Here is a 25,413-nt window from a genome sequence, read left to right as displayed (position 1 = left end):
TAGCTTACAGTGAGCGAACTAACTCATGAACACTGACTTAAGTGCCTCCCTAAATGTAGCTCCACCTAATAAAGTGTGTGTCAGTATCAGTTTATTCGATTAGATGATTCCTATATTCATATTAAATTTACATTCCAGCGACACTGATCTAAAGTATCTTAGACTTCCTCCTCACAGCTTTGTGTTGGTAAACCGGTCCCAGACACCATGACTTTACCACAACACTGCTCGAGTCAGCTTTTTGAGGTCCAATATGAAAATGATTTGGAGTGCCTTTGCAGATGGACTTTCATGTGTTTTCCAATCTGTATCTGATTGCAAAAAAGACACAGTGAAGTGCTGCGCACACAAATAAGGGGAGTGAAATGTCCTTTTATGTCTAGGTTTGATATAACCAGGCCATGCTTCTCGAACAAACTGTCCATTAAGAGTGTGTGGTATGTTCTGTTTATGGTAAAAATGTGGCCCATAGTACGGATTTGGACTCACCTCTGCCACACTGCAGTATCAATGGTGAATAACTTATTAATCTGTGAGTGAACACCTACTCTTTCATTGTACTGTGCGTCAGTAAGGAGCAAAAATACATGCAAATTAGCAGTGGTCCACAGAGTACTGTTGTCTGCTACTGTTGCATGCCAGGGAGAAAGAGAAGCCTGTGCTCTTCTGCATGTATCAGAGGGAAGTGTTGCTTCTCAAGTACTGTATTGGCATCCGTCAACTGTATTAACCTCCTTAAATACATTTGAAAAAAAAAACAAACAAACCTGCACAACAATAGTTTGCAACTATCATTTGTGTGTATGTACTTGATGATGGTCTCCTGTGGCAGGTGACTCAACATGCCCACATTTTCTGTTGTTTTGAATTCACTGTGTCTCGCACAGCTCCGTACAGAGAGAAGGGGGAGTGAGACTTTCTCCTGTAGGACGATAAAGAAAGAGGTATTTTAATGACGCTGCAACATATTCCCCTCCACCATGAATGGATTCAACACTGATACACATTTTAAGTCGTAGCTCTGGTGCTGCAGCATGTTGGCACATGGTCATATACAATGCCACCGATGCACTCACTTCTTTTACAAACGCACTTTTACATACTGCAAACTAGAAGATCTGCTTCAAACATGTTTTGGAAACTAGAATGGAGGAGCAGAATCTGATGCACACTTGAACCTGGATCCACTGCGCCATCCCTAATTGATACCACCATTGATTTAGAAGACTTCGAACGAAGTTGCAATTCAACAATATTGGGTGGGTTGATTTTCACAAGGGCACATGTGCTATCTGTGCTTATCTGTCTGTTTCTCTGGATGCAGACTTTGCTCAAGTGCAGACTGGCACATTTGTTATTTACTAATAGACCATGCATTTATCATGCATCTTTTTTTAATGTCATCTTATCTTACTTTTCAAGGATCATCAACACATAGAACACCTTATACTGCATAGCTGAAAAATATTCTGCTGCAGCCAGCAGAGAGCCAGCGGACACAGCGGACTATTATTTAGTATGCTATTAACAGAACATTTCATTTGTCCAGAACTGCTGAAATTAAAGCTTTACATTTAGCATAAAAGAACATTACAGGCCACGTTTTGCTTGTGTTCTGTGGTTCACGGAAAAAAAAAAACTGTCATCTTGCATTTACAATGTCAGATATTTGTCAAATATTTACCTTTTAAGCTCATTGGAAGAAACAGAAAACCACGAGGACAGGTTTACATGATTTCCTGTTTTATTAACTAGCAAATGCGTAGTTGACTTTGCCTGGGGCTGAACGATCCAACCCAAATATTCCACTCGACATGTGTTCGATATTTTCATGTTAAGTGTGTCATGCCCAGAGATATGTGGGATGTGGCCGCTTAAAAAAACAAACAAAATGATTGACTGGGATGAGAAGGCCATGGTCATTAGCAAGCGTCAAAGAAGAGGCGCTAACATGCCAAACTGGCGCGGGATCGAAATAGAAAGGGCAAATCTCAACGACAGACCATTTTAATTTGCAGTCACATCAGATTACTTGCACAGCTCCCAGTGTCACATGACATGACACATTTCCACGGGTGCCAGAGAGCCCTCCCTCAAGTCATTTTGTGTTAGGAGTGTGAGTATGCGCGGGTTTGTCTTGTGATGGACAGGTGCGCATCCTACCTCTTGCCACAGATCTGAGTCCTGCATCACTCTCGAGGCACAACAATAAACTACCTGCATGGACAGAACTGAAAACCAAAAAACAGGCAATAAAATGAGCACATTAGTGATACCTACAACAATACATACAAAATACAAAAGGGTTAAATGTTCCAGAAAAAATAAGAGATATCAATTTAATAATATGTGATATCTTTCAGATTTCAAGTCATGACAATGTCCTGTAAATCAGAAGTACAGTAGTACTTTTTACAGGACATACTACGACATACACCTACATATAAATTGATGTTTCTGAGTCACTAAGAACCACACAGTCCCTCAGGAAATAATGGAAACGGTATTTCATTTTCAGTCCAACTGAAGTTAAAAAAAAAAGTCTGACTCTACTCAAATTTTAGTTTCAGCTGTTCATTTGTCCTTATGTTAAACAATAGTAAGCTGGAGGAAGATGTCAAAATAAATGGGAAAAATCTTGGAGGAAAAAAAAATGAAATTCATCTCAATGTGTTAAACAGAGTCACAACACAAATTATCAGCGTCACTTTTGTTTGGGTGCATTTTCCAGAAAATTACAACGTCATTTTCCCCATTTAAAGAAGTTTTAGGACTTACTCAGCTCAACCATCAACCGCCTCTGACCTAGATGGAGCAGGAGAAGCCTTGCTTTGTATCGCTCGGTTATCACTGATCAATAGTTACCTGAAAACGACCTCAATGTTAGTGGCGCACAAATATAATGCACCATTTTGAAAAAGGGGAAGTGCTCTGTAAAAGACACAGCAGGCTACAGCATTGTGTTTCAGACTGAATATTTCAACAGCACTTCTCCTTTGCATAATCCTCCGACAGTGGGGAGATAAAGAACTTCCCTATACTGTCTGGAGAGACATGCACCGGAAAATAGCTCATCATACTGAATTATAAGAAGAATCCTCTTTTAAATACGAAGCATTTGCACAAATCATACACAAATCGTTAAGGCCCAAGTTTCAGATCTCAATATTTCATTGCTGTCTTAAAATTTCCTTTATTTATAATATAATTCAAGTATTAACGGAACAATCTTCTCCAACGTTTCCTCACATATATCATATATGTTTTGCAAAAAGTTCAAACCTGCACATCCGTATTTGAAGTTAGAAGATGAGACAATTAGAATACAAGGTACAAGCGTTATGGCGTGATACAAAGCTGAACACTGACCCCATGTGGACAAAGTCATCTGCTTTGTAGTTTATACATCCAGTCAACTATACACACAGACTTCAGAAGAATCAGAATGCCTTCATGTTCTGACCGCACTCACCAGAAGTAACAGCATAAACTTCTCACACTTAAAATGACACTTAATTTGAGAATAAATTGGCCTGTTTCTCGTCAGAATTTGAGGTGAACACGGTTTACAATTTTGACTTTGAATATTTCCCACCTTCTGAAATTGCCTTGGCAATTCCATGTTAAACCAGAAGTTAACATCTGGATGCTCCGTTGTGGCGTTAACTTCCAAAAACATATATGGGTGTGTATCATCAATACGTTTCTGTCACCTGCATTCGCTCATTAGTCAGGGGGAGAAAAAAAAAAATCAATAACTGGAATGCAGTTCTCTACCAACCTGTCGCTATCCTGCTTGGACTAGGTCCCACAGTAGATGACCTGGATCCTGAGTGACCCAGAATCAAAATACAAGAGGAACCGGATGAAAAATTGCTGTAACCTACTTTACAACACAAGCAGTTCTGCTTTGTTAATGAATAAATTCAATGTAATTTCAAGTAGCGTGTCAGGAATTAGGTCAGGCCCTGTGACCACAATAGAATGATTGATCCAGCTGCTGACAAATTGTTATGTATTTGGTAGAATCTTCGGATGAGGGATCTGCTTTTTGACCTCACCTGAAAAACAACGACACATTTATTGTTTAGTTGTATTTGCTTCCAAAACATCCCAAACCTCTGGAAAATGAGCCACTTATATTGCTAAATATTATGTAGCAGCGGTGATTCGGATCTCTGTGTGAACCATACTAAAGCAGGTAAATGAAACAATGTGAACACTGGAAACAGTCAAAAGAAATTGCTAAAATGAACACCTCTGGCATTCCATTTGTAAGCTGAGAACTATTAATAAATTAAAATCATCCCTGTTCAAGAAATAATAACTTCATGTTCAGAGAGCCTCAAGCACAACAGTCAATATTCTCGAGGTCTTTGCTCAAAGGAGAACAGAATCCACGCAAAAATTCAAGCCACTTTTGAATCACCAGAGGTTGCCATTCCTGGATAGTTGTGTGAGCGAAACTACGAAATCCTTGTAAAAACATCTTGTTCACCTCACCTGGTTGATGAAAGGCTCAACGACTCACCCACCTTTAATACCTACATACAGAATAAGATAAAACAAAGTGACAGCAGAACTGCCAAAGGTGCTTTATTTCTATCTGCTTCCTTTGCTCTCACTCTGTCCTTAACTTCTAATACACATTTGACTGACATGAATATATGATGTGGTATTTGATCATGTCTGATGTCTTGTCATGTACCAAGTTGTGGAGGTGTACCAAGATCTCTTTCCATCCTTGACTCACATTGCACTCGATCCAGTTCAAATAAAGTCAGTCCGAGATTTCTTACAATTTATTCAAAGCAAGAGGGTCACACCTATGCACCAGTAATCGTTTTTCAAATGTTTACGCATGCACAGAGATGTTTCTGATTCAGTCAACTAACTTAAAACAGGGCTTCTTGGCTTCAGCAGTACGCATACATGGGGGAAAAACTGAGTTGTCACGAGCCCCCTCTGTCATTCTGTCTTATTTTTATGGACAACTTCCTGCTGCCGCTGTTCTCTCATCCTCTCTTCCAGGATTGAGGGCATCTCCTTCTGTTTCCCGCCAAACAGGCTCCGCTTAGACACACACACCTGATCTCAATTCGCCAATCCTGCTCTCTCTATTTGAACACCTGCCAGAAGTCAACCGGTTTCCTCGCTCTGGTATCACCCTCCGTGCTTGTATTTGCTCTGTGGGATAATTTGATTTTGTTTTTTGGACTGTCTCCCTCTTGCGTAGAGGTCGAGTATAGTTCCAGTTCTCTTTCTCTGTTTTTAGTTTTGTTTCATTTGTACATGGTCTCCCTCGAGCTTGGTTTGAGTTTGTCCTTTTATTAAATTTGTTGGAATTTGATTCTGGAGTTTTGTCTGCTACCTGCTGCATGTTGGTCTCCCATCTAAAAGTGTTACACAAGTATATTACAAACAGGCTTATTATTATTTGAGCGTAATGATGCTTTCTTACATCCCGAGTCACAACATAAAACAGTTTGACTTGGAACATCTCTGAACAGACTCAAGTGCTTTGCAATAAGCTGAGACAAAGTCATGCCTGGAGGCGACTGGCAAATGTATCAAGATAAAAATCTCAGTGTTACAGAGCCGTGACATCCACATTAAATCTGTCCTATCATCTCGTATGGCGGCTTGACAACAGAAACTGATGCGACCACAGGGGGTGAACCAGTGAACTTTCTCATTTCTCATTGGGATCTCAGACAACGATTCTCAGCACGATCTCCAGTCTCAAAACTCTAAAACTTTGTGATTTTCAATTTGATTCGACTGACAAAATACAACTAAGTCACGTTTTTCACGGAAAGAGCCAACAAAATTCTCACTGAAACGATGAACGGGGGTGTCCTCGGGCGCACTGAAAACCAGAGACTCCTGAGTAGTTTACCCAGACTCCAGACAAGACCAGTGGCAAACCCTCATCCCATTCACGCTTAGATTCCTTACAATACTTTTTGAGCAGGGCCTTTAAAGTCTGGAGGAATCTCTTAAGAGCTCCTTGGAATTTTGGATGATAAGAGCTAGATGTGTGACGTTCAACATTTAATACATGACATCACTTCGGCAAATAGTTTTGAAATGAAATTTGTCACTATAGATCAGTGTTTTTCAGCCAGGGTGCCGCGGCGCACTAGTGTGCCGTGAGGGACTGTCAAGTGTGCCGTGGGAAAATGATCCAGTTGCACCCAGAATGTCCGGAGATGGAGGGGGACAATAAGATGACAGTAAATAATGAACCATTAGAACCTGTTGACCAATGTGAGGAGATTGCATGGATTCTGTCACATTCTTTCTGTACACTGTAGATCTATGATATTATCCATCACTCACAGAAGTCAGTCAAATGAGCAACTCGCGGCATCAAGGACTGTCTGCACCGCAGAGGTAACAGAGCTTACAGAGCTAACAGAGCTTACAGCGCCTACAGAGCTAACAGAGTTAACAGAGCTTACAGAGCTAAATAGAGCTTTCAGCGCCTACAGAGCTAACAGATCTTACAGCGCCTATGGAACTAACAGCGCCTACAGAGCTTACAGAGCTAACATAGCTAACAGAACTTACAGCACTTACAGAGCTAACAGCTAACAGAGGTAACAGAGCTTACAGAGCTAACAGAGCTAGCAGCTAACGTGATGTCTCACTTCAAAACTTAGACTCGTAGACTGTCAAAATTTGGTTCGTATTTAAAATAAATAAATAAAAACAAGTACATTTCCGGCAATTTGCTCCTGCAAATAATATGCCAAAATCCCTGAGTGTTAGTAGCAACAATCTTTTACAAATTAAAGAGGATTTTCTACAGGATTTCCGACTAAGCAAAATTGCGCTTTGGCTGAGGTTCCGTTGGAGGTGTGAAGCAGGACTTTTATTCAATGCCGTGAGCTGTAGGCAGGATTGAAAATGTTACGCACGTTTTTTTATGAGCAGAGACCATGACGAAACAGTGAAAAATATAATCACAGATGGCAATATACACAACACTGTCCAGCTTCTACTTGCAAAGGCAACTTCTAGAAGCATCTATCATTCAACATCAGAGCTGTAGCTCCATCATGCAGCCAGTGAGGAGAGGCAGGATCCACCGAGAGGCAGAAGCAGCTGCAAGACCGACGGACCCAGATAATAAAACTTTATTTTGACTGCACGTTTCAGAATGAAGCAAAGGGGGCAGTTTGAAGTGTTGTAGGAGTGAATGTAAAGCGTCTGCTGCAGGTGCGCTGTTCCTCTATGTGTGTGGCCGCTGCATGTGGGAGGGGTTGCTGAGTGAGTGAGGTCTCTCCAGAAGTGAAGAGGTGCCCGGTGCGTGTCCAGCTCTGAATGTGCGCTTCTGTGCAGTTTGGCTGTGACAAAGTCATAAACCAAGTCACGCTCTGTCCCAGACTCGCCTCATCCCTGTCCCAGCTCCAGCCCACAACAGGACATCAAACCCTGGAGTGAGCGCTCCAGCCTCAGAGGTGTCGAGGCGGACATCCGTCGTTGATACTTCCATGATAACCTGCTGAAAACATCATCGGCTCTCATCTCGTTACAGCGCAGTAGAATAATAAAGACGAAGGAGCAGCGTTTTTCCTCTGGCTTTGTTACATCGGGACTGTCATGTGTTTTGCTGGATATATCTACACTATACCGTGATAAACGCAATGAAATGACTAACGGACACCCGTTTGTTATCATCTCAGAAATAAGTTCCCCGCATTTGACAACACACCCAAGACTCGCAGTAAGCGGTTCGACCAGCTATATGTTCACTGTACACTTCGACAGTACAATATGACAAACAGCAGACAAACATCCATAACAGTGTTGGAACGTGAGCAAGTCATTTTCGCTGGCAGGCAGTTAATTCATTGAAAAACTATTTTCACCATACACAAAGTATATCTATCCCGTTTTAGCACTGCAGTTCACTTGTTTCGCTGCAAACATATATACACTACACTTATATACAGACAACAAGCATATAGACATTTGTTTAATGATTGGCCCCTTTGCCGTAAAGTGTTGCGTTGGGGGTGGAGTTGGGGCTGTGACGCCACTCTCAGAACACGCCTCAAAGTTACATACTCCAAGGGAGCGTTTAACAGAGAGCTGGAGAGTCTGACTCCGGAACTATAGAGTGTTCAAAATGAAACCTGTCATCTCAGGAAATCTGAAAATAATCTATTTATGTCCAAATACTACACGTTGTTACTTTAAGTAGGCCAAATGGAGTGAAGAACTTTAAAACTTTAACTGTCACGCTGGATTTTGCTCTTCACAATCTTATTGTTTGATTTGACTTACACAGACACCTGACGTGTGTGGCATGAAAGACCAAACTTAAGTCTTCAGTCTTGAGTCCAGGCCAAAAACAACAATGGAGGATTTGTAGGTTTTACGGATCCCTGAGTGTCCTGAAAAGAAGTCATCATGGGTGAGATGGAATATGTTGCCAAAAAGGCTGGGAAACAAACATTTGACTTACAGACTTATGAGCCGGGCGACGCATAAGCACACCGTCCTCTACAAGGTAAGACACCGCTTGGTCAAAGCTGGGTTGATCTACAGTGTGGGGTCAGACTTCTGTACTCTGAAGAAACTTCATCACATCAGGCATGAAGAGGGTGAGTGGGGTGCAGCCAACAAAGTGGTGGTTCTTCCACCACTTCTAGAGTTTAGACTACAAAATGTAGCTGTGCTTGTACCACACTCACCCCATGCGATCATGTCTGAGCCACAGTATGTTGTGATGTGATGATATATATATATATATATATATATATATATATATATATATATACTCGTCCTCCAAATTATTCATACCCTTGCTAACTCTTGTGATTTTTTTGTTTTGTGATGAAATTATTTTTTTCAAATTTGTGTGTCAGTTATAACAATTGAAAGAATGACAAAAATACAGAATAAAAAAATATATATTTCTGGGGTATTTTACTAATGGAGTCCCAAAAAAATGTCATGTTCAAAATTATTCATACCATAGTCCATTGTCTTATTTAATAGTCAATGGCATAGCCTTTATTCTTTATGAGTGCTTCTAGACGATTCCTGTAATGTAATGCCTCAAGCTGGGTCAGGTTTGTTGGTCTCCTCGCTATTACTCTGGTCTTCAAGTGATGCCACAAGTTCTCAATGGCATTGAGGTCAGGACTTTGACTTGGCCATTTCAGGACATTGACATCATTGTCCTTGAACCATTTCTTCACTACCTTAGCAGTGTGTTCAGGGTGGTTGTCTTGCTGCTACGTCCAGTTGTGGCCAAGCTGGAGTTTCACAGCGGATGCCTTCACATTTTCATCAAGTATCCTGATGTAATCCTCCTTTTTCATGGTTCCTCAGACCTTGACGAGATTCCCTGTGCCACTGGAGGAGAAACATCCCCGAAACATTATGCTTCCACCACCATACTTGACAGTAGGCACAGCGTTCTTTGGCCTATAGGCTTCTCCTTCTTCCTCCAGACATACTGAGCATCCATATGGCCGAATAACTCCAAATTTGTCTCATCATGACGTTTACAAAAGGCCAGGCCAGCTGACAGATGTTTCTTACTGAGCAGCGGTGTCTTCCGAGGTTTACGTCCATGGAGACCTCCTCTGTGCAAGACTTGCTCAATGGTGGACCATGACACCTTTGTCCCTGCCTGGTCAAGTGTTTCCATTAGGGCCTTAGTTGTCATCTATGGGTTGGTGTTGACCTCTCGGGAGATTTTTGTGGGACGTTTGGGGGACACCTTGCGCTTCCGTCCACGGCCACTGAGGTTTTTAACGGTGTTGAACCTCTTGTACTTGTTGATGATGCTCTGGACGGTTGAAACAGGGACATCGTACTGCTTGGAAATAGTCTTGTAACCTTTTCCTTCACTGTGGCTACGAACAAGACGCTGACGCAGGTCCTCGCTGAGCTCCTTCTTCTTGACCATGATGACCGGAAATTAAGAATGACCTGAACACTTTCCCCCTATTTATACTGTTCTGGAAAGATGTCTTTTTTCACTTTAACATTTGGCCAACAATGTTTACTTCATTGTGACATCTTGAAATCAGTACTAGACCAAAATTAGATCATTAAAAGAATTATTATTTTTGTCATTCTTCCAATTGTTGGCCACATTTAACTGACACAAATTTGAAAAAAATCATTTCATCACAAAATAAAAAAAATCACAAAAATTAGCAAGGGTATGAATAATTTTGGGGAGTGTATATATATATATATATATATATATATATATATATATATATAATTCCTCTGAAAAAATGAAAACATTGCCTCAAATTAGTGACTGTTTTCCTCCAGTTTTGGACAAACTTTTACTTTTGTATTAATATTGTCTTGGTAAACAACCTTTAGGAACAAAACAACGTAACTAATTTGCATTGTTGCATCATTCAAAGTGTCTGGGACCGACAGCAGACAGTTTTTCTGCAAGTTTATTCTGCTCTTTTTGCGCCAGTATGGGGCATGCTACAAAAAGTGTCCTTCAGGACAATAAAAGCATCGATTTGCTCTACAACAGTGTTTTATCTATTTCTCAGTTAAGACTGAATCTCAACCCACAGGCAAATTAAAATTTTTTAATTCATCTGCAAGAATTGCACCATCGTTTAGAGACAAAACTTTTTGCTTATTCCAATAAGTCACGGCTCTTTCTGGAAGACAGTTCTTGAAATCAACAACATTTATCACAGCATGTCCTCCATGCTCTCACAAATTCAACAAAGCTTTTGGTGGTTTGTCGGCACCTTCATGGACTCAAAAATTGTCCTCCAAAGAGAGTGCAGTGTACACTTCTTGGGTTTTTCCAAAATAAAAATTCCATTCAAGCAAAAGCCTACAAACACCATTCTAACTGTGTCCCTGTCATGCCTGCAGTCATGTCCCTTTGTGGAATATAGATCTGAAATCAGACCTAAGGCAACCAGCTCCACTTGAATGAACTCTTTCAACTCACTCTTTTCTATATGTGGAGTCACTAGAACACCACAGTGATCAGCAACAACCAACGAGTCACACTCGCAACATACCTCTGGTTTGTCTTCAGCTGACTTCACTGTCAATCAAATTCCATTTTAAAACTACTTATCAAAGAGAAGTGCCAACCAGACAAACATGAACAAAGCACACAGCGCTATTTAACAACTCAGATGTAAACAAACAGATGAGCCAAACCATCATGTACCAAGTCTAGTATGTCATATGTTCCAACCTCAATGGTTTACACTGTACACAATCCAGAGCAGAAAGTACTTTTTCAAGTATTCAGCCTTTTAAAGGGCATGCATACGCATATAATATAAGAAAGAGAAAATCCTACGTACAACTCAAAACAGGGCTTTTTGGCTTCTGCAGTACCCATACAAGTAACAAGCAACTGTAACAAAGTTTAAGTGTCAAAAAAAATGAAATCACAATCATTACACAGCTAATTCACAATACCAGTTTAACCATAAACATTCACGGTCAACAAACTAGATCTTCATATGAAAGTACTTCACCACATCCGCCACAATCAGGAAGCAACCACACCAACTCCGCACACAACTGATTCAATAACACTGTTTATCCTAAGCAAAACCCAACTGGTCACACTCACAGTTGTGTGTGTTGCTCCAAGCTACTAAGTAGTGTCCAAGATATAGTCAGTAATATAGATGAGTCAGATTAGTAAACACACCCTGCTGGCTTCAGAACTCTCCGCCAACATGGGACAGATCATGCACCAATAAAGTTTAAGGGACGCTTCATTTTTGCAACATATACCAGAGGATTCAGCATTTCAAGGGATGAATGGCAATCCTAAATTCTTCCTACTTCAAGGATGAGTGCACTATCAGCTTCAGTGACATGCAATGGCTGGATACAGTGAAGAAAGGGGTGGAGTCACACGGAGTATTTCCTCTCACACTTACCCTCTGCTAAAAGAAAATAAAAACTGTTTAGTTCTACAAGCAGCCTGAGCTGGCGCTGACTGTCCCACAGACAGCACACTGGGACACATCACATACATCAGACTACAGAGATCTTAAACTTGACAACCACCGTTGGTCACGTGAAGGAATCCAATTTTTACCTTGAGCCAATACAGTGGGAGTAAATTGTAGAGGAGGAAACCCCACCACACCCACCAATTTGCATAGCTGTAGCGGCAAGAGGTAAGATTTATACATAAATTATACATAAATGATGACAGGTTTCAGACAGATGTCCCCATGTCTGCTTCTCAAGCTCTCATTATAACAAATCTCTAGACAACCTAACTTTCCCTGGTGATCTTTGATGCATAAAAAAACCAAGCACAATGCCATCTTATGGATCTTCTGAGGAATGGAATACTATCTGGTGAAGAGTGTGGGAAGAATAAAGGTGGTCTCATCTAACTCAGTGAGCTCCACTTCTAATTTGAGTGAAATATTATTCTAATAATTGAAAATAACTTTCTGTATGGAGAACTAAACAGTCTGTAGATGAGTAGGCTATGAACGTAGGCAAAATGATCATCATGCAGAGTGAAATATTTAAACTAAACAGAGTAAAGCAAACAGACATTAACTGTGGGATGAGTCATTTTTCTCTATTCACACTGGGACCAAATACTTTCTTTCTTTACTTAGATTTTCCTCAATTTGAGGGACATTTCCTGAGTGAATATATAGTTTCAAAACAGTAGTAATTCTTTTGTTCAATCACTGTAGCAGCAGTGGGGAGGAGCAGTGTCACTGTGAAGAGGCAAACTCCACAACTCCAGATGACTTGCATGGGAACAGGACAACATTAACAACCAATACCTTCAATATGATCGCACCCAAGAAAGTGCTGCAAAACAAGTATGTGGTGTTCGGCTTCATTCTGCTGGTTGGAGCTGTTGCCATCTACAGCGAGATGGCTGTGACCAGAGTATGGAACAAGAGGACTGGTGAGTGTGACCGCATCCTACACTGAGTTCCTGCATGGGCAAAGGACTCTCAGAGGCACCCTTCCCTTTCCCTCCAAAAAATACGAGACATTTGTTTTGCCCAAATATGATATCAATAGTCATAATACTAAATTTCTAACAGTTCTGCTGTGAACTGTTATCACCACACCTGTGGAAAAAGTGTATGCAAATATCATCTGCAAACTGCTCCTCTCTCGCCAGGTCAAGATTACTTCTACAACAGAGGAAGGGTAAGCATACACGGATAAACGCGAGTGAAAATGTTGCAGTGATCAAACTTTATCTGTCAACTGAAGGGAAACGCTAACTCCCATATGAGCTCAGCAAAAAACGCTCATACTGCGACAGTCAACAGTGCAGCTCACCCCTGGAAAGCTGAGGTGCGTCTCTACATGGTTATAGCAGTTCACCTTTTTAGAACCTACATTACCTACTCAGTTTGTGGATAGGGTGGGTTTTGTTTCCTCAACTGTCTCATGACCTGATGGTCTAATGATACAAATATCCTTCTGTTTACATCTGCAGTATTTGGGTCACGCCAATCTCCATGTGTTTGAGGATTGGTGCGGGAGCTCCACGATCGGCCTTCGCAGGAACTTGCACTTCCCGTTATTCCCTCATGTCAGTCCTGACTCATTTCACTTTCCTGTGCACCTGTGTAGCTGTCTGGCTAAGTACACGCACATTTGAGTTGGCTGAACCATACCTGAGCCCACACCTATATGCTATTCTCAACAATTTTTGTTTTGTTTTGTTTTACTGCAAAGCATTATGGGTTGCAAAAAGACATGATTTTGCCTCAAGAATGCGATGATCTATCAAAAACATTTTGTCCACCCTCACTGAAGCGGATGGCTAAACAAGGTAGCATATATACTGATACTAAATCCTTATATGGCATGAAAGACAGGTAAGTGGTTATGACCACCCCCTCCTGAAAGGTGATCATTAAACCATTAGGGACTCAATAAATGGGCAAGTACTGTTTGTACCAGCCAGTAGCACCTACTGGCCCATATGGATGGTATGTACCCTGAAAACCACCCATTCCATGTGTTGCCAAGAGCCTCAGCTGTTGTTATTGTGTGTTATGGGACACGGTAGATTTCATTTTATAAACGTAACTACTAATTACTTTATGAAAAACCGGTTGTTGTTAAATACAGTCCTTTCCCACTCCTGCTCTTGTCTAGTTGAGGATTACAGTCCAGAAACTGGCCATCGCTCCACAGTGGCGCAACTATGGACTGAGGATTTTCGGTTACCTGCATCCTCACACTGATGGTAAGCAACACAATCCTGCAAATTGTAGCACCGATTCACCTGGTCTTGTTACATGACCTCACTTGAAATGTTTCAGGGGAGTTTGTGTTTGCAGTGAGCTCGGATGACAACTCAGAGTTCTGGCTCAGCTCTGATGATTCTCCACTTAACTTAAGTTTAATGGCCTGGGTTGGAAAGGTATGAAGATAAGATTGACATCGATGCGACATGACCTTTACAGTATGTCAAACAGCTTATGAGGCATTATTTTTGAGCTGTATACCTCCATCTCTGCTGCTTGCAGTCTGGTGATGAATGGACAGCCCCTGGAGAGTTTGATAAATATGCAAGCCAGACGTCAAAACCAAGACGGTGAGTTGAGAGTTTGAAACACTCACGGGTAACTAACTTTGAAGTTGAACAGATTGTGGGCTGACAGGAAATGAGTGGAACAGCAACAAGATATTAGATGACTTGGGCAAAAATAAGGTGGATCTCAAATCTTTGTGAACAAAATACATGCAGTCTTTATTGTAAGAAAGCAGCTGTGATCTGTCTGCTAGATGCGGGTGTCCATTCCCCAACTTAACTATTGAGGTGTAGGATCGCAGGGTACACGGTGCTTCAATGAATCAACTGGATGGACAGAACTTTCTCACCACTGATCTCTCGTGTGACCTTGAATTGGCTGATGTCTTCAGTTCCTGCCAGCAAAGTGTGGCTTTCTTTTGGTAGTTAGTTGGCTTTGTGTAAATTTGAAAAGTAATTGCATTATATGCTAAATCGCCTGAGTCTTTGCTGTGAGAAAAAAGTCCCAAATAATTCAAATATAATGGATATCATGCTGTTTCACTCCTTGTCACTGGCCGATGTGCGTTTCTACAGATGAGGTCAGGTCAGATCAAAACATTGACGTTGTATTTGTGATAATTATATATGCATAAGTCACAACAGTTGCTGTCTCTCAGGCTCTCGTCTCAGCAGAGATATTTTTTTGAAATCCTCCACAAGCAGAATGACAGAGGGACAGACCACGTGCAAGTGGCAGTAAGTAACTAAATGGCATAGATTTTATCACTTATTTTTCTGCTATTGATCATCTGCTTCTCCAGTGGCAACTGGTGGACAAAGAACTCGAGTTTAATGTCATTGAATCAGCGCATATCTCCCTTTATGTTGGTGAGTAATACACCAAGTGTGAAAAGTCGGTGCTTTTGTTTTTACAATAGAGTTAGCTTCCTGACAAAGGTTGCGTGAAACATGGATGCCCTTATTTGGCAGCAGCATATGACCAAATAAAGTCAGCAGTTTCCTCGTGTAGCTTCAACACAGCACTTGCTTTCTCACCTTGTGGTTTCCTCCGACAGATGAATCTGCTCTGCCATTAGGCAACAATTCTCACATACCGCAGACAGCTGCCAGTCACCAACAAAACGTGACGAAACGGAGCAGTGTCACTGCAGACATTCTCTGGGACGACCCTAGAGACAGGTTTGACCAAGGTGAACAATGAGTGTTTAAAGGTTTCCCTCATCTCCATCATGTCTATGACTCACTTTCGCCTTGTTTCTTCGCAGTTCCATTGATAAATAAGAAGTACCTTGAGAGTATTCTTCCACACTGCCGGTACAAACCCAGCTACACCATTAAAGATCAACATCTACAGCGCTACCATGGCCTGCTGTTTGTACGTGTTGTTCTTTTTTTCACCTCAAATGAAGCTACAGATTTAGACTCTGGTGTCAACCCTGTGCATGTTCACTTAATTCATGTGTGTATCTATATTGGGAAGGCTCTTTAAATTGGAAGTCGAGGAAGCTGCTGCATTATTGAACTGTAGGAGGACATCTTGATGTCATGCCGGACCCAATGTAACACTGAGATGCACTCTGCTCCAATTTCCAGAATATTGACATATTTTATTTTTTTTACATCAGCGCAATGCCTTTTTTAAAGCCCTCTGAAGATAAACTTATGTCAAATTTGTAGATGTGCAGCTAAAGAACTGACCTTTAAGTCAATGTACTGCATCTTGGTCGAGGTCTGTAGTTACATGTAATGACATCCCAAAAAATGAGTCAGATGTGAATGGCGCTGCCTAGATGTCAGGTTATGGGCTGTACAATTCACCTCAAACGTGTTCACATCATTACATCACTGTTGCCTGATGAAGATGTTTAGCTGAGTATGAACTAAACGTCTGAAGATGATCAATGAATATTCTTCACATTTCTCATTGCAGGTTCACTTGTCTTACATCTACCCCAATGACTACACACGACTCACACACATGGAGACACCAGACAGCTGCTTCTACCCCAAAACGGCAGGCTCGTCCTCCAAAGATTTGTAAGACCTCATTTCCAAGTAGTTACAAAAACGCCTCAGTGACTAACTAGTAGTGATGGGTAGATGAGGTTTCATGATACAGTCGTGAAGGGTTGATGAGATTTCATACAGTGTCCCAATTTTCAGAGGCCATTCTCCCTGGCATGCTGTCCATCAACTTCTGAACCAAATCCTGAATGATACTACTAGTCTACTTTTGTAGACTGTAGGTCAATGAAAATTCACATAATTTAAAGAGCGCCACCTAGTGTCCACTGAAAATGAGGGCACTGATTCGTCGACTCTAGTGACGTAGTGAAAACCTACTACTACTCTGTCAATGACTTAATCTGCATTTATTTTCCTCCTTTTGCTGCATATTCAATCTCTGCATCTGGGCTGGTCAGTTTGTGTTTGTCAAGTTTGTTGGTTGACGGTTGGTGACAGTAGCGCCCTGCTATTAGTCATGGAAAGTTTGGCTCTTCATTTCTTCTGTTATCGAATTAACAAAAGTACATCGCCGCAAACACTGATGATGATGTCAAACTATCATTTGTAAACATATTTTACTCAACTTTCATAAAAGGCAGTGAAAGACACTTGATCATCTAACAAAGCAAAGCATAGGATTCCAAGATGATTCCTTGTCATTCCAGTTCAGTAAGAATGGAGGGAAGTGTGTTCCTGAGGCAAAATAGCAGCATTTAACATCTATACCAAACAAAAGCAAATCCGCAAGTGGACTCATATAGTGGTATTTAAGTACTTGGATATTTCACATTTGATTTCGTTTTTACACTCAGACTTGTACATATATATACTGTGTGACATAAAATATTTAAAGTTTTACCAGTGTTTTGTTTAGGTGTTTGTCACAGGCTTCAGGCACACATTTCCCTTCAAACTTACTGAACTGGTATGACGAAAAAAAATCATCATTCAAGCCAAACTTTTTTGTAGTTTTCTTTCTATTTGAGTGTAAACATAATGCAGACGCTAGTGTTTCATTGAAGGTGTGAAATTTGGCTGGAGAGTTCAATAACCTAAAACACAAAATATATGCATTTATGTATTTATGCGTAAGAAGTGTAAAATGCTTATTGTCTATGTCTCTGTCAGTCTGAATGTGTGAGACCTGAACATGATCTTTACATAAGATATTTGAGTGCAAAGTAATTAGCAATGAAGTACAACAATACTGGTTCAGAAGATACTAGTCAAGGTCTCATAGCTAAGTCTTTCCTATATTCTGATGATAATCAAGTTACAGTGGTACCTCAGTTTTCGAACGTCCCAGACTTCGAACAAATCGAACGCCCCCGAAAAAAGCGGGAAAACCATAACGTGCGCTGCCCGATCAGCTGACCCACGACGCGCTTTGTTATTGTGTATAACGCAGCCTCTGTATGCAGTCGTGTCCCGTTAGCTACATTTACTGGCTGTTTTTTCTTCATATTGAGGTGTAAAACCTTTCCTGTCTCCACACTGGACCGTGGTAGAGTGTCACAGGGGAGGTGCTCGCTCTCCACACCTCCGAGGCTGGAGCGCTCACTCCAGGGTTTGATGTCCTGTTGTGGGCTGGAGCTGGGACAGGGATGAGGCGAGTCTCGGCCAGAGCGTTACTTGGGTTAAGACTTTGTCACAGCCAAACTGCACAGAAGCGCACATTCAGAGCTGGACACGCACCGGGCACCTCTTCACTTCTGGAGAGACCTCACTCACTCGGCAACCCCTCCCACATGCAGCGGCCACACACATAGAGGAACAGCGCACCTGCAGCAGACACTCTACATTCACTCCTACAAAAGACTATTTTAAGGCTTGGAACGCATTATTTCTTTTTCCATTCATTGTAATGGGAAAAATCAATTCAGATTTTGAACAATTCGCTTCTCGAATGGCCGTCTGGAACGGATTGTGGTCGAGAACCAAGGTACCACTGTATATTGTCATTCTAACTGATCCTTAACTAGTTCATGAACATTCTTTTTCCACCTTCAAACAAACAAATCAACTGACAAAGTTTATTTTACAGACTCCGCTTCGCAAAATACATGACCTTGGACAGCCAAAACATATTAAACGAGAAACATTCAACGAAGAGGCGAGGAGGTGCGCTGGTGTTTGACACCAAGGTGAACTGGAATCAGACATTTAAGGTCAACAAAATCCCTCGCAATCCCGTTGTCTGGATCAACCAGCACTGCAACATCTCTGGAAACTCGCAACTTCCCTCCAGTCATGCCATGTCCATCGTGAACTTGTTCATGGAGAAGATTCACAAAAATCACCCGGGGTAAGTGGCTGGTCCGAAGACCCGAATATTGTCCTCTGTTGTTTACCAGGAGGAGAGAGAGGGATGTGTGGAGGAGGTAGATGATGGTGTCCTCCATACCAATGCCAAGCTGGTAGGCGAGCTGTAGCAGTGGGTGAAGGTGGGCGAGGATGAGTCTCTCAAGTGTCTTCAGTCTGGACCCATTGCTTTCTTGTCCTTGATCTTCCTGAACTGGGTCCTCACCTGGAGTCAGGTCCACCCTGGTACAGGACATGGCGATGTTGCTTTGATGTCCAGTTTAGTCTAGAGTTTGTTGTTGGCAAAACACGTACAGTCCTGGTGCATACAGTTCTCTATACAGAGGTTGATGTTGTCAGTGATGCTGTGAATTTTCTCCTCGTGAGCATCACTGAAGACTTCCCACACAGTCGGGGGTCACAGCTGGCTGCCTCTTTACCTATGGTTCGTACACCGGCTGGAGGAGAACCAGATTGTGCTCAGCTCATGTGATAAATCCACATCCATGGTGTTGACACGCAGCAGGTCCAGGGTTTTCTTGTCTCTGGTCTCTTCTATGATTTGTAACTCATTCCATTAAATATACTGCCGTTGTATAGCAAAAAGCGCAAGTGTCAAGTGATCGTGAAAATGACTTAATCGGCATTAATTTTATCACTTATGTTATTTTGGTGATCCATTACATGACAGACTAACCTTTACAGCTCAGAGTTTCTTAGATAAACCCTTCATTTTAAAACATGTTCACTTCTATATAGAAATGTCTCAACAATTCAGCTCATCGTATCAACAGAAATTTAGATTATATTTCAATGTAATCTTGTATTTTATTGTTGATACACTAGTTGCTGTTGACAGTCCACCAAAGCCAATTCTTGGGTTATTCTCTGGACCAGTGTTTTTCAGGCTTTTTCTAGCCACGGCACCCTTGGTTCATTGAAACAATCTCGGGGAACACCACCAAAAGAACCACCAAAGTCCTATAGAAAATCCCTATTCATGTGTGAAAAACTGTAGCTACTGACACTTGGTTGTCGCTTGTCAAAGCGTGTGGTCATGTTAGAGGCGCATCAGGTTTAAAAACAGCAAGAAGTTGCGCATGTGAGCGGCCTCTTGGCTGTGAAGAGGAGAGGAAGAGGAGCGCCGCGCACCACAGCAGCGCTGCCTTGACTGACGGACACATCAGCGCATCAACACACTGTAGCTCTACAGTAGAGTGTGTAGAGAGAAAGTCAGCAAATCCATGTGACCTCCTCACGTTCTATAAGAACGTCAACACCTTCTAATAGTCATGACTTAATGTCATCATATCGCCCACCTCTATCTCCAGACAGATGAGGTGAAATGGGATCACTTTCCCACGGCACACTTGAAAGACGCTGCTCTGGACAGTCAGATTATTTGTTTAGGCGAATTTAAATGGTCAGCATCTGTGAAGGTTTGTGATGTTGATCATGTGTCCTGTCGTCGGCTGCCTTGATTCGTTTCAGAAGGTGCTTGAGTTAGCAGGGGTCTTAACTGACTGGATGAGGCTTGTATACTGACAGCAACAACTGTCTATTGTTTCCTTCTGGAGGATGTTCACACTGGTGCGAGTGGTGAATGTTGAAAAGCACAAGGACCTGGTCAAGGGTGGCCGCTACCTCCTGGAACTGGAGCTGCAAGACAGAAGTGGACAGAAGCTGCGTCTTTCGCACTACATCTACGGCCACAGAGAGGTCAACAGTGGGGTCATTGCCCAACAGCCTGCGGTGGTCTTGTGCAACCCTGTTGGATTCAGCTGGAGTCCCAATGCCGCTGTCCACTTCATAGTGCCAGGTTTGAATGTCTGTTTTCCATCAAGTTCAGTGTCAACGGTAGTTTATTTTCTTGCCCTAAAAAGATAAACATTGCCCTCAATCTCTGTGGGGTTTTAAGTTCATGCTTGATGTCTCTTTCTTTTAGTAAAGAACCAGGCGAGGTGGGTCCTGCAAACGATTAGGGATCTTGAGGAGATTTTCCAAACAACGGGAGACGACAACTTCAACCTCATCATTACTGACTACAGCAGCACTGACCTGGATGTGAAGGGGGCGCTGGAGAAATCCTCATTGCCCAGGTAGACAGACTAAGATCAGACACATTTGCAAGTTCATCAATTTTCTGTGTAACATTTTTTCTGTCGCCTGTCAGTCACCAGTATGTGAAGCTGGATGGGAATTTCCAGAGAGCTGCTGGTCTTCAAGCTGGCGTGGACGTGATAAAGGTGAGTAGCTACTCCTTCATTGTCTTCCATAAGTCGATAAATAAACCAAAGTGATTCTCTTTCAGGATCCTCACAGCATTGTATTTCTCTGTGACCTACACATCCATTTCCCTCTGACCATCATTGACACAATTCGAAAACACTGTGTGGAGGGATACATGACCTTCGCTCCCGTCGTCATGAGGCTGGACTGTGGAAGTACGGCAGCAGACGCCAAAGGTACAGTAGGTCAAGTCTGGCGGGCCTTGGTGACAAACATAACACACAAAAGAAAACAGCAAGCGCATATTATTCATGAAATACAATGCAAGTAACATCCGACTTACGACGTGCTCGACCTACGTCCACCTGTACCACGGCCAGCAGGTGTTTATTGTTTTTTATTCAATGTCTGGCACCGCAGCACATAGCATCGTAGCATCGCCAACGGCAGCACAGTATCCAGCATCTCACTCTCTCACAGCCATCTATCACTACAGTAGTACCTATAACCCTCGCGTCGGCTATTTTGAATGGCATTCGACTTACGTCCAATCTGACTTACAACCGGTTGGTCGGAACCGATCCCGGTCGTAAGTCGGATGCTACAAAATCAATGTGGATTTTAATACATTTAATTACATTCTTTCAATGTTGTGCTTTAAATTTTAAAGGGGCCCTACTATGCTTTTCCCTTTTTTTTAAGTGTGATCTACGGTGTTATCAAATCACTCATGTATAGAGGCAAACATGGCTACAAACATGACCCTTGCGGTCTGCTATGCCACAAGTTCACATATGTACTATGTAGTGGTACGAATAACTGCTGTGTCTGTTTTTGGTTTTCAGTCGTGGTTGCCTCATTTTTTGGTTTTGGCCAAAATTTGTCGTTGTGCTGCATCCCTATTTCATTTCCTCCTTCATGCAACTCAGAAAGGATCATGGGATTGATATGACTTTGAAAATTCTACCATTCAAAAATGTTTTATGAAGCTTCTCTGTCAGTATGTCATGCTTGTTAAATATGTATCATAATAATAGTGCACCTTTAAATGTTGTTATTTCTGAATCAAATTTAAACATTGCTTGTAATAAATAATGTCATACATATTTTGAACTGTTTCTTTCCTGTATAGCTAATGAAATTGTTCCAGAATGTAGCTCCATTTTATTTTATTAGAAATAATAACGTTGATCAATATATTTATTTAGGTAGAAAACATTGGTTATCACTGCTTTGTGTTATTATATATGCGTTTTTATCTTTTTATTATTATTATTTTACAGTAGAAAACATTACAAGGAAAAACACTGGTGTATTCTACCTGTAGCAATGTGTGTATACAATGAAAAGTAATGAAAATTGAGTATGGTATTTTAACTAGTCTTGTGAAGTTTTGAACACCACTGGTCTCTGGTCCTTGAAGAACAGACACTAAGAAAAGCTTTCAGTACATGCACTGTTGACATTCAAAAGGTCCTCAGAGTTGGTCTTACACATTGCAGTGTGTTAGAGCTTTCTATTAAATTCAATTTGGCCCATGTGATATGACCAACACATGTAGCACTGTAATGCCTAGATGGGCTCAGAACTCATTTCATGTGTATCTGTTACAATGTTAAACCTGTGTGAAATGTATTTCCCTGATCAGATTCCCCCAGTCACCTCTGCCGTGGTTAGGTCAGTTGGTGTCAGATTATTAGTAAGGCGTTTTGTACTTCTTCAAAAAATCTAGAAGAAATCAAACTCTGTCTCTTGTTGCAGGGTTCTGGGAGGTGAACGGCTTCGGCCTGTTGGCCATCTACAAGACAGATCTGGATCGAATTGGTGGGTTGAACACCAGGGAATACAAGGAGCAATGGGGAGGAGAAGACTGGGAGCTGCTGGACAGGTGATCCTAGCTTTAGTCTTTTTTGAATAATAGCCAGATATGTCACAAGCACAAGGTGCAGTCATAAAGCAGAGCTGAGACTAGGGTGAAGGCCATGTTGGTAAGCGATGGGCGAAGCCTTTATTCTTACAATTGTGATTTGGAAGATACCCAGTTGCACCAGAAATGTTTGTATACATCCTGCTCCATTCATCTCCATGAGAATGGCAAGAATAATGCTCAAATACTGTGGCGTCTCCTTCCTTAGTGACGTTCTGATCTCAGAGACTCAGAGTAGAGCTGGCTCATCTTCAATAGAAAGGAGTCAGTAGTGGCGATTCATTGTTTTAAGGATGTGCTTTTGGTCGCCGCCCCTTGCATCTCCACACTCTGAGGAAGTTGCAGCTGTGAGCGCTGACTGCATCCAGCTATGGCCATGAACTCAATAAGGCCCCGTCTGAAAGTGGTCATCAGAGGAACTCCAGACCACCAGGTGGCAGCCTAATTGGATTGTTTGCACCTTCACTCTGGCCCAGAAACACCTCATGATCCCCTGGTCAGAGCTGTCCAAGCGTGTGATCTGTTCCTGAGTTCCCGACCCTTAAAATCTGTTGTTTGTTTCAGGATTATTGAGGCTGGACTGGAAGTAGACAGGATCTACCTAAGGAACTTTTATCACTACTATCATTCTAAACGGGGAATGTGGAACCACAGACTGAGTCGTGGCTCATGATGACCTTTGACCGTATTGCACTGGAGGTACTGGAGGCAGACTGAAGATCTTGTGAACCTTTGTCATACAATAGGACGAGGCTTTCTGGAAAACAACACAGCAAGCTTGTATGAACGTTGCCAAAGACTCACTTCCTCCACAACCCAAACAAGTGTGTTCTCCATCTGTGGTGTGCTGTTCCTTACAATGCCATGCTTTTAGCTAGTTGTTGAACCTTTTCAGTGATTCTGAGGTTATTCTAAACAATGTTCTTGACTTGACTTGAATTTCAGTCATGTGTTTTTTCAATACCATTTCTGGAATAAAGACCATATTGTGAAAGTCCTCGGAGACTGATGCCACCTGTGTCGGGGAAGACGTTCAGTTCTTAACATATTTAGTATATGTGGTTTAATAGGCAATGCTAAAAAATAAAAATAAAATGAATTTGGATTCATGAGCTCAGATGGCTTGGTGGCCGCATAGTTCACTTATACCTCAGGCCGACCCTGTCGCTAGGTGTGTGTGAAAAGAAGCGCATGGACGTACTTGTGAGTGTTTATTCTTGGTGTCCCATAAAGCCTCATTCACTCCCCCCGCTGGATCATGTCACCAGCGTCCTAACTCCTCACCTGAACTCATCCTACCTTACAACCTCCACATCTTTATGATGAAAGGCGCTGGCAGCCTGTTTCTGCAGCTCCACCCCGTTGGCGTTGTCTAGTCGTGTACACTTGGGATGAGCTGCATTCTGTGCAACAGCCATGGTGAGACCACTGCTGGGTGCCATCATCTTTGTAAAAGAGGGCCCAAGACCTAGGCAGACCCACATTCAGCGACACATTCGAGCTGGGCAAGTGCCATAACCATGCTACAGTGACTAAAAAAGTGACTCTTACAACAATGGCATTTATGATTTTGACCATTGGCAATACATTCTAAATGAATGATCTTGTTTGTGTCTAACACTTATCAACCTAAATGGACTGTCTGTCCCATTTGACACACTTTCAATCCTCCATAATACAGAGAAACTAAACGTCCCCAGAGGGCAAAAGTCTCACGATGTGCTTTCTTCGGTATTACAGAGCTGGCTCTTAAAAAAGAACACTGGGTGCAGGCGAGATCATCAATTACACCTACTATCATGGCTTCATGGTGCCTTTATAAATCCACAAAGATGTGTTCCAGAGCCTGAACTAGCTGACCAGGACATTTTCAACAGGAGAAACCAGGACAGTAACAACCTTCCCTCCAGCTCTCAGCTTCTAAAGAGGATTTCTTATCAGTTTGCATTGAAACTGCAATATTCCTCACTCTCGCTTTGGATAAACAGGTTTTAATACCGTTTTCCCCTGTCGTTTTTAGCTCCCACGAGGTACAGATACCACACTGAGATGGATCGTCATGATATTCTGTACACTGTACCAGCTTGTTTATTTTTTTTGTTTTGTTTTTTGAATAAACCCACAGCACCTATAACTGCATCTGAGAGCTGTAACTCAGATCAACAGTGCCAGGCTGTGCAGCGTGAGTTGAAGAGTGAAGGAAACAACAGGAGAAAATGGTTCTGCTTGAATTGAGCTTCAATATTTGTTTGGGAAAAATCCTTAAAGTTTTGAATTTGGAAAAAATGAAATTAATGAACAACAACCAATGAAATCCAAATTTGACAAAATTAGAAAACATTATAACTGGTGACATATTTTTGGATCTGGCAAACTTTGAAATAGTAAATGCTTTAAAATTAATATTGGTGGATGTGTTGTTTTTTAC

General features: G+C 41.8%; 1 protein-coding gene across 1 annotated transcript; it reads left to right on the top strand.

The window, feature by feature from the left end:
- Positions 1–8,339: 8,339 nt before the first annotated feature.
- On the top strand, positions 8,340–23,881 carry LOC128753315 (beta-1,4-N-acetylgalactosaminyltransferase 3-like). Its single transcript, XM_053854900.1, has 20 exons — positions 8,340–8,521; positions 12,708–12,925; positions 13,148–13,176; positions 13,243–13,326; positions 13,472–13,567; positions 14,140–14,230; positions 14,307–14,407; positions 14,514–14,581; positions 15,178–15,256; positions 15,322–15,388; positions 15,577–15,711; positions 15,787–15,896; positions 16,452–16,558; positions 18,573–18,833; positions 20,407–20,648; positions 20,775–20,928; positions 21,003–21,075; positions 21,141–21,294; positions 22,820–22,946; positions 23,550–23,881. The coding sequence occupies exons 2-20, from the start codon at positions 12,805–12,807 to the stop codon at positions 23,656–23,658; spliced, it is 2,208 nt and encodes a 735-aa protein (XP_053710875.1). The 5' UTR covers positions 8,340–8,521; positions 12,708–12,804; the 3' UTR covers positions 23,659–23,881.
- The last annotated feature ends 1,532 nt before the right edge of the window (positions 23,882–25,413 follow it).

Source organism: Synchiropus splendidus, chromosome 2 (genome assembly GCF_027744825.2).
Source record: "Synchiropus splendidus isolate RoL2022-P1 chromosome 2, RoL_Sspl_1.0, whole genome shotgun sequence".
In the NCBI taxonomy this organism is placed as follows: Eukaryota; Metazoa; Chordata; class Actinopteri; order Syngnathiformes; family Callionymidae; genus Synchiropus; species Synchiropus splendidus.
Note: the sequence above shows the minus strand (reverse complement) of the source record. Positions and strands in the feature narration are given on the sequence as shown.

Excerpts from the sequence above, each read along its gene's own strand:
- LOC128753315 (XM_053854900.1), top strand. The coding sequence starts at position 12,805 with ATGATCGCACCCAAGAAAGTGCTGCAAAACAAGTATGTGGTGTTCGGC. Across the intron at positions 13,177-13,242 it reads ACTTCTACAACAGAGGAAGG|GGAAACGCTAACTCCCATAT; the intron begins GTAAGCATACAC and ends TGTCAACTGAAG. Across the intron at positions 14,582-15,177 it reads CAGACGTCAAAACCAAGACG|GCTCTCGTCTCAGCAGAGAT; the intron begins GTGAGTTGAGAG and ends GCTGTCTCTCAG.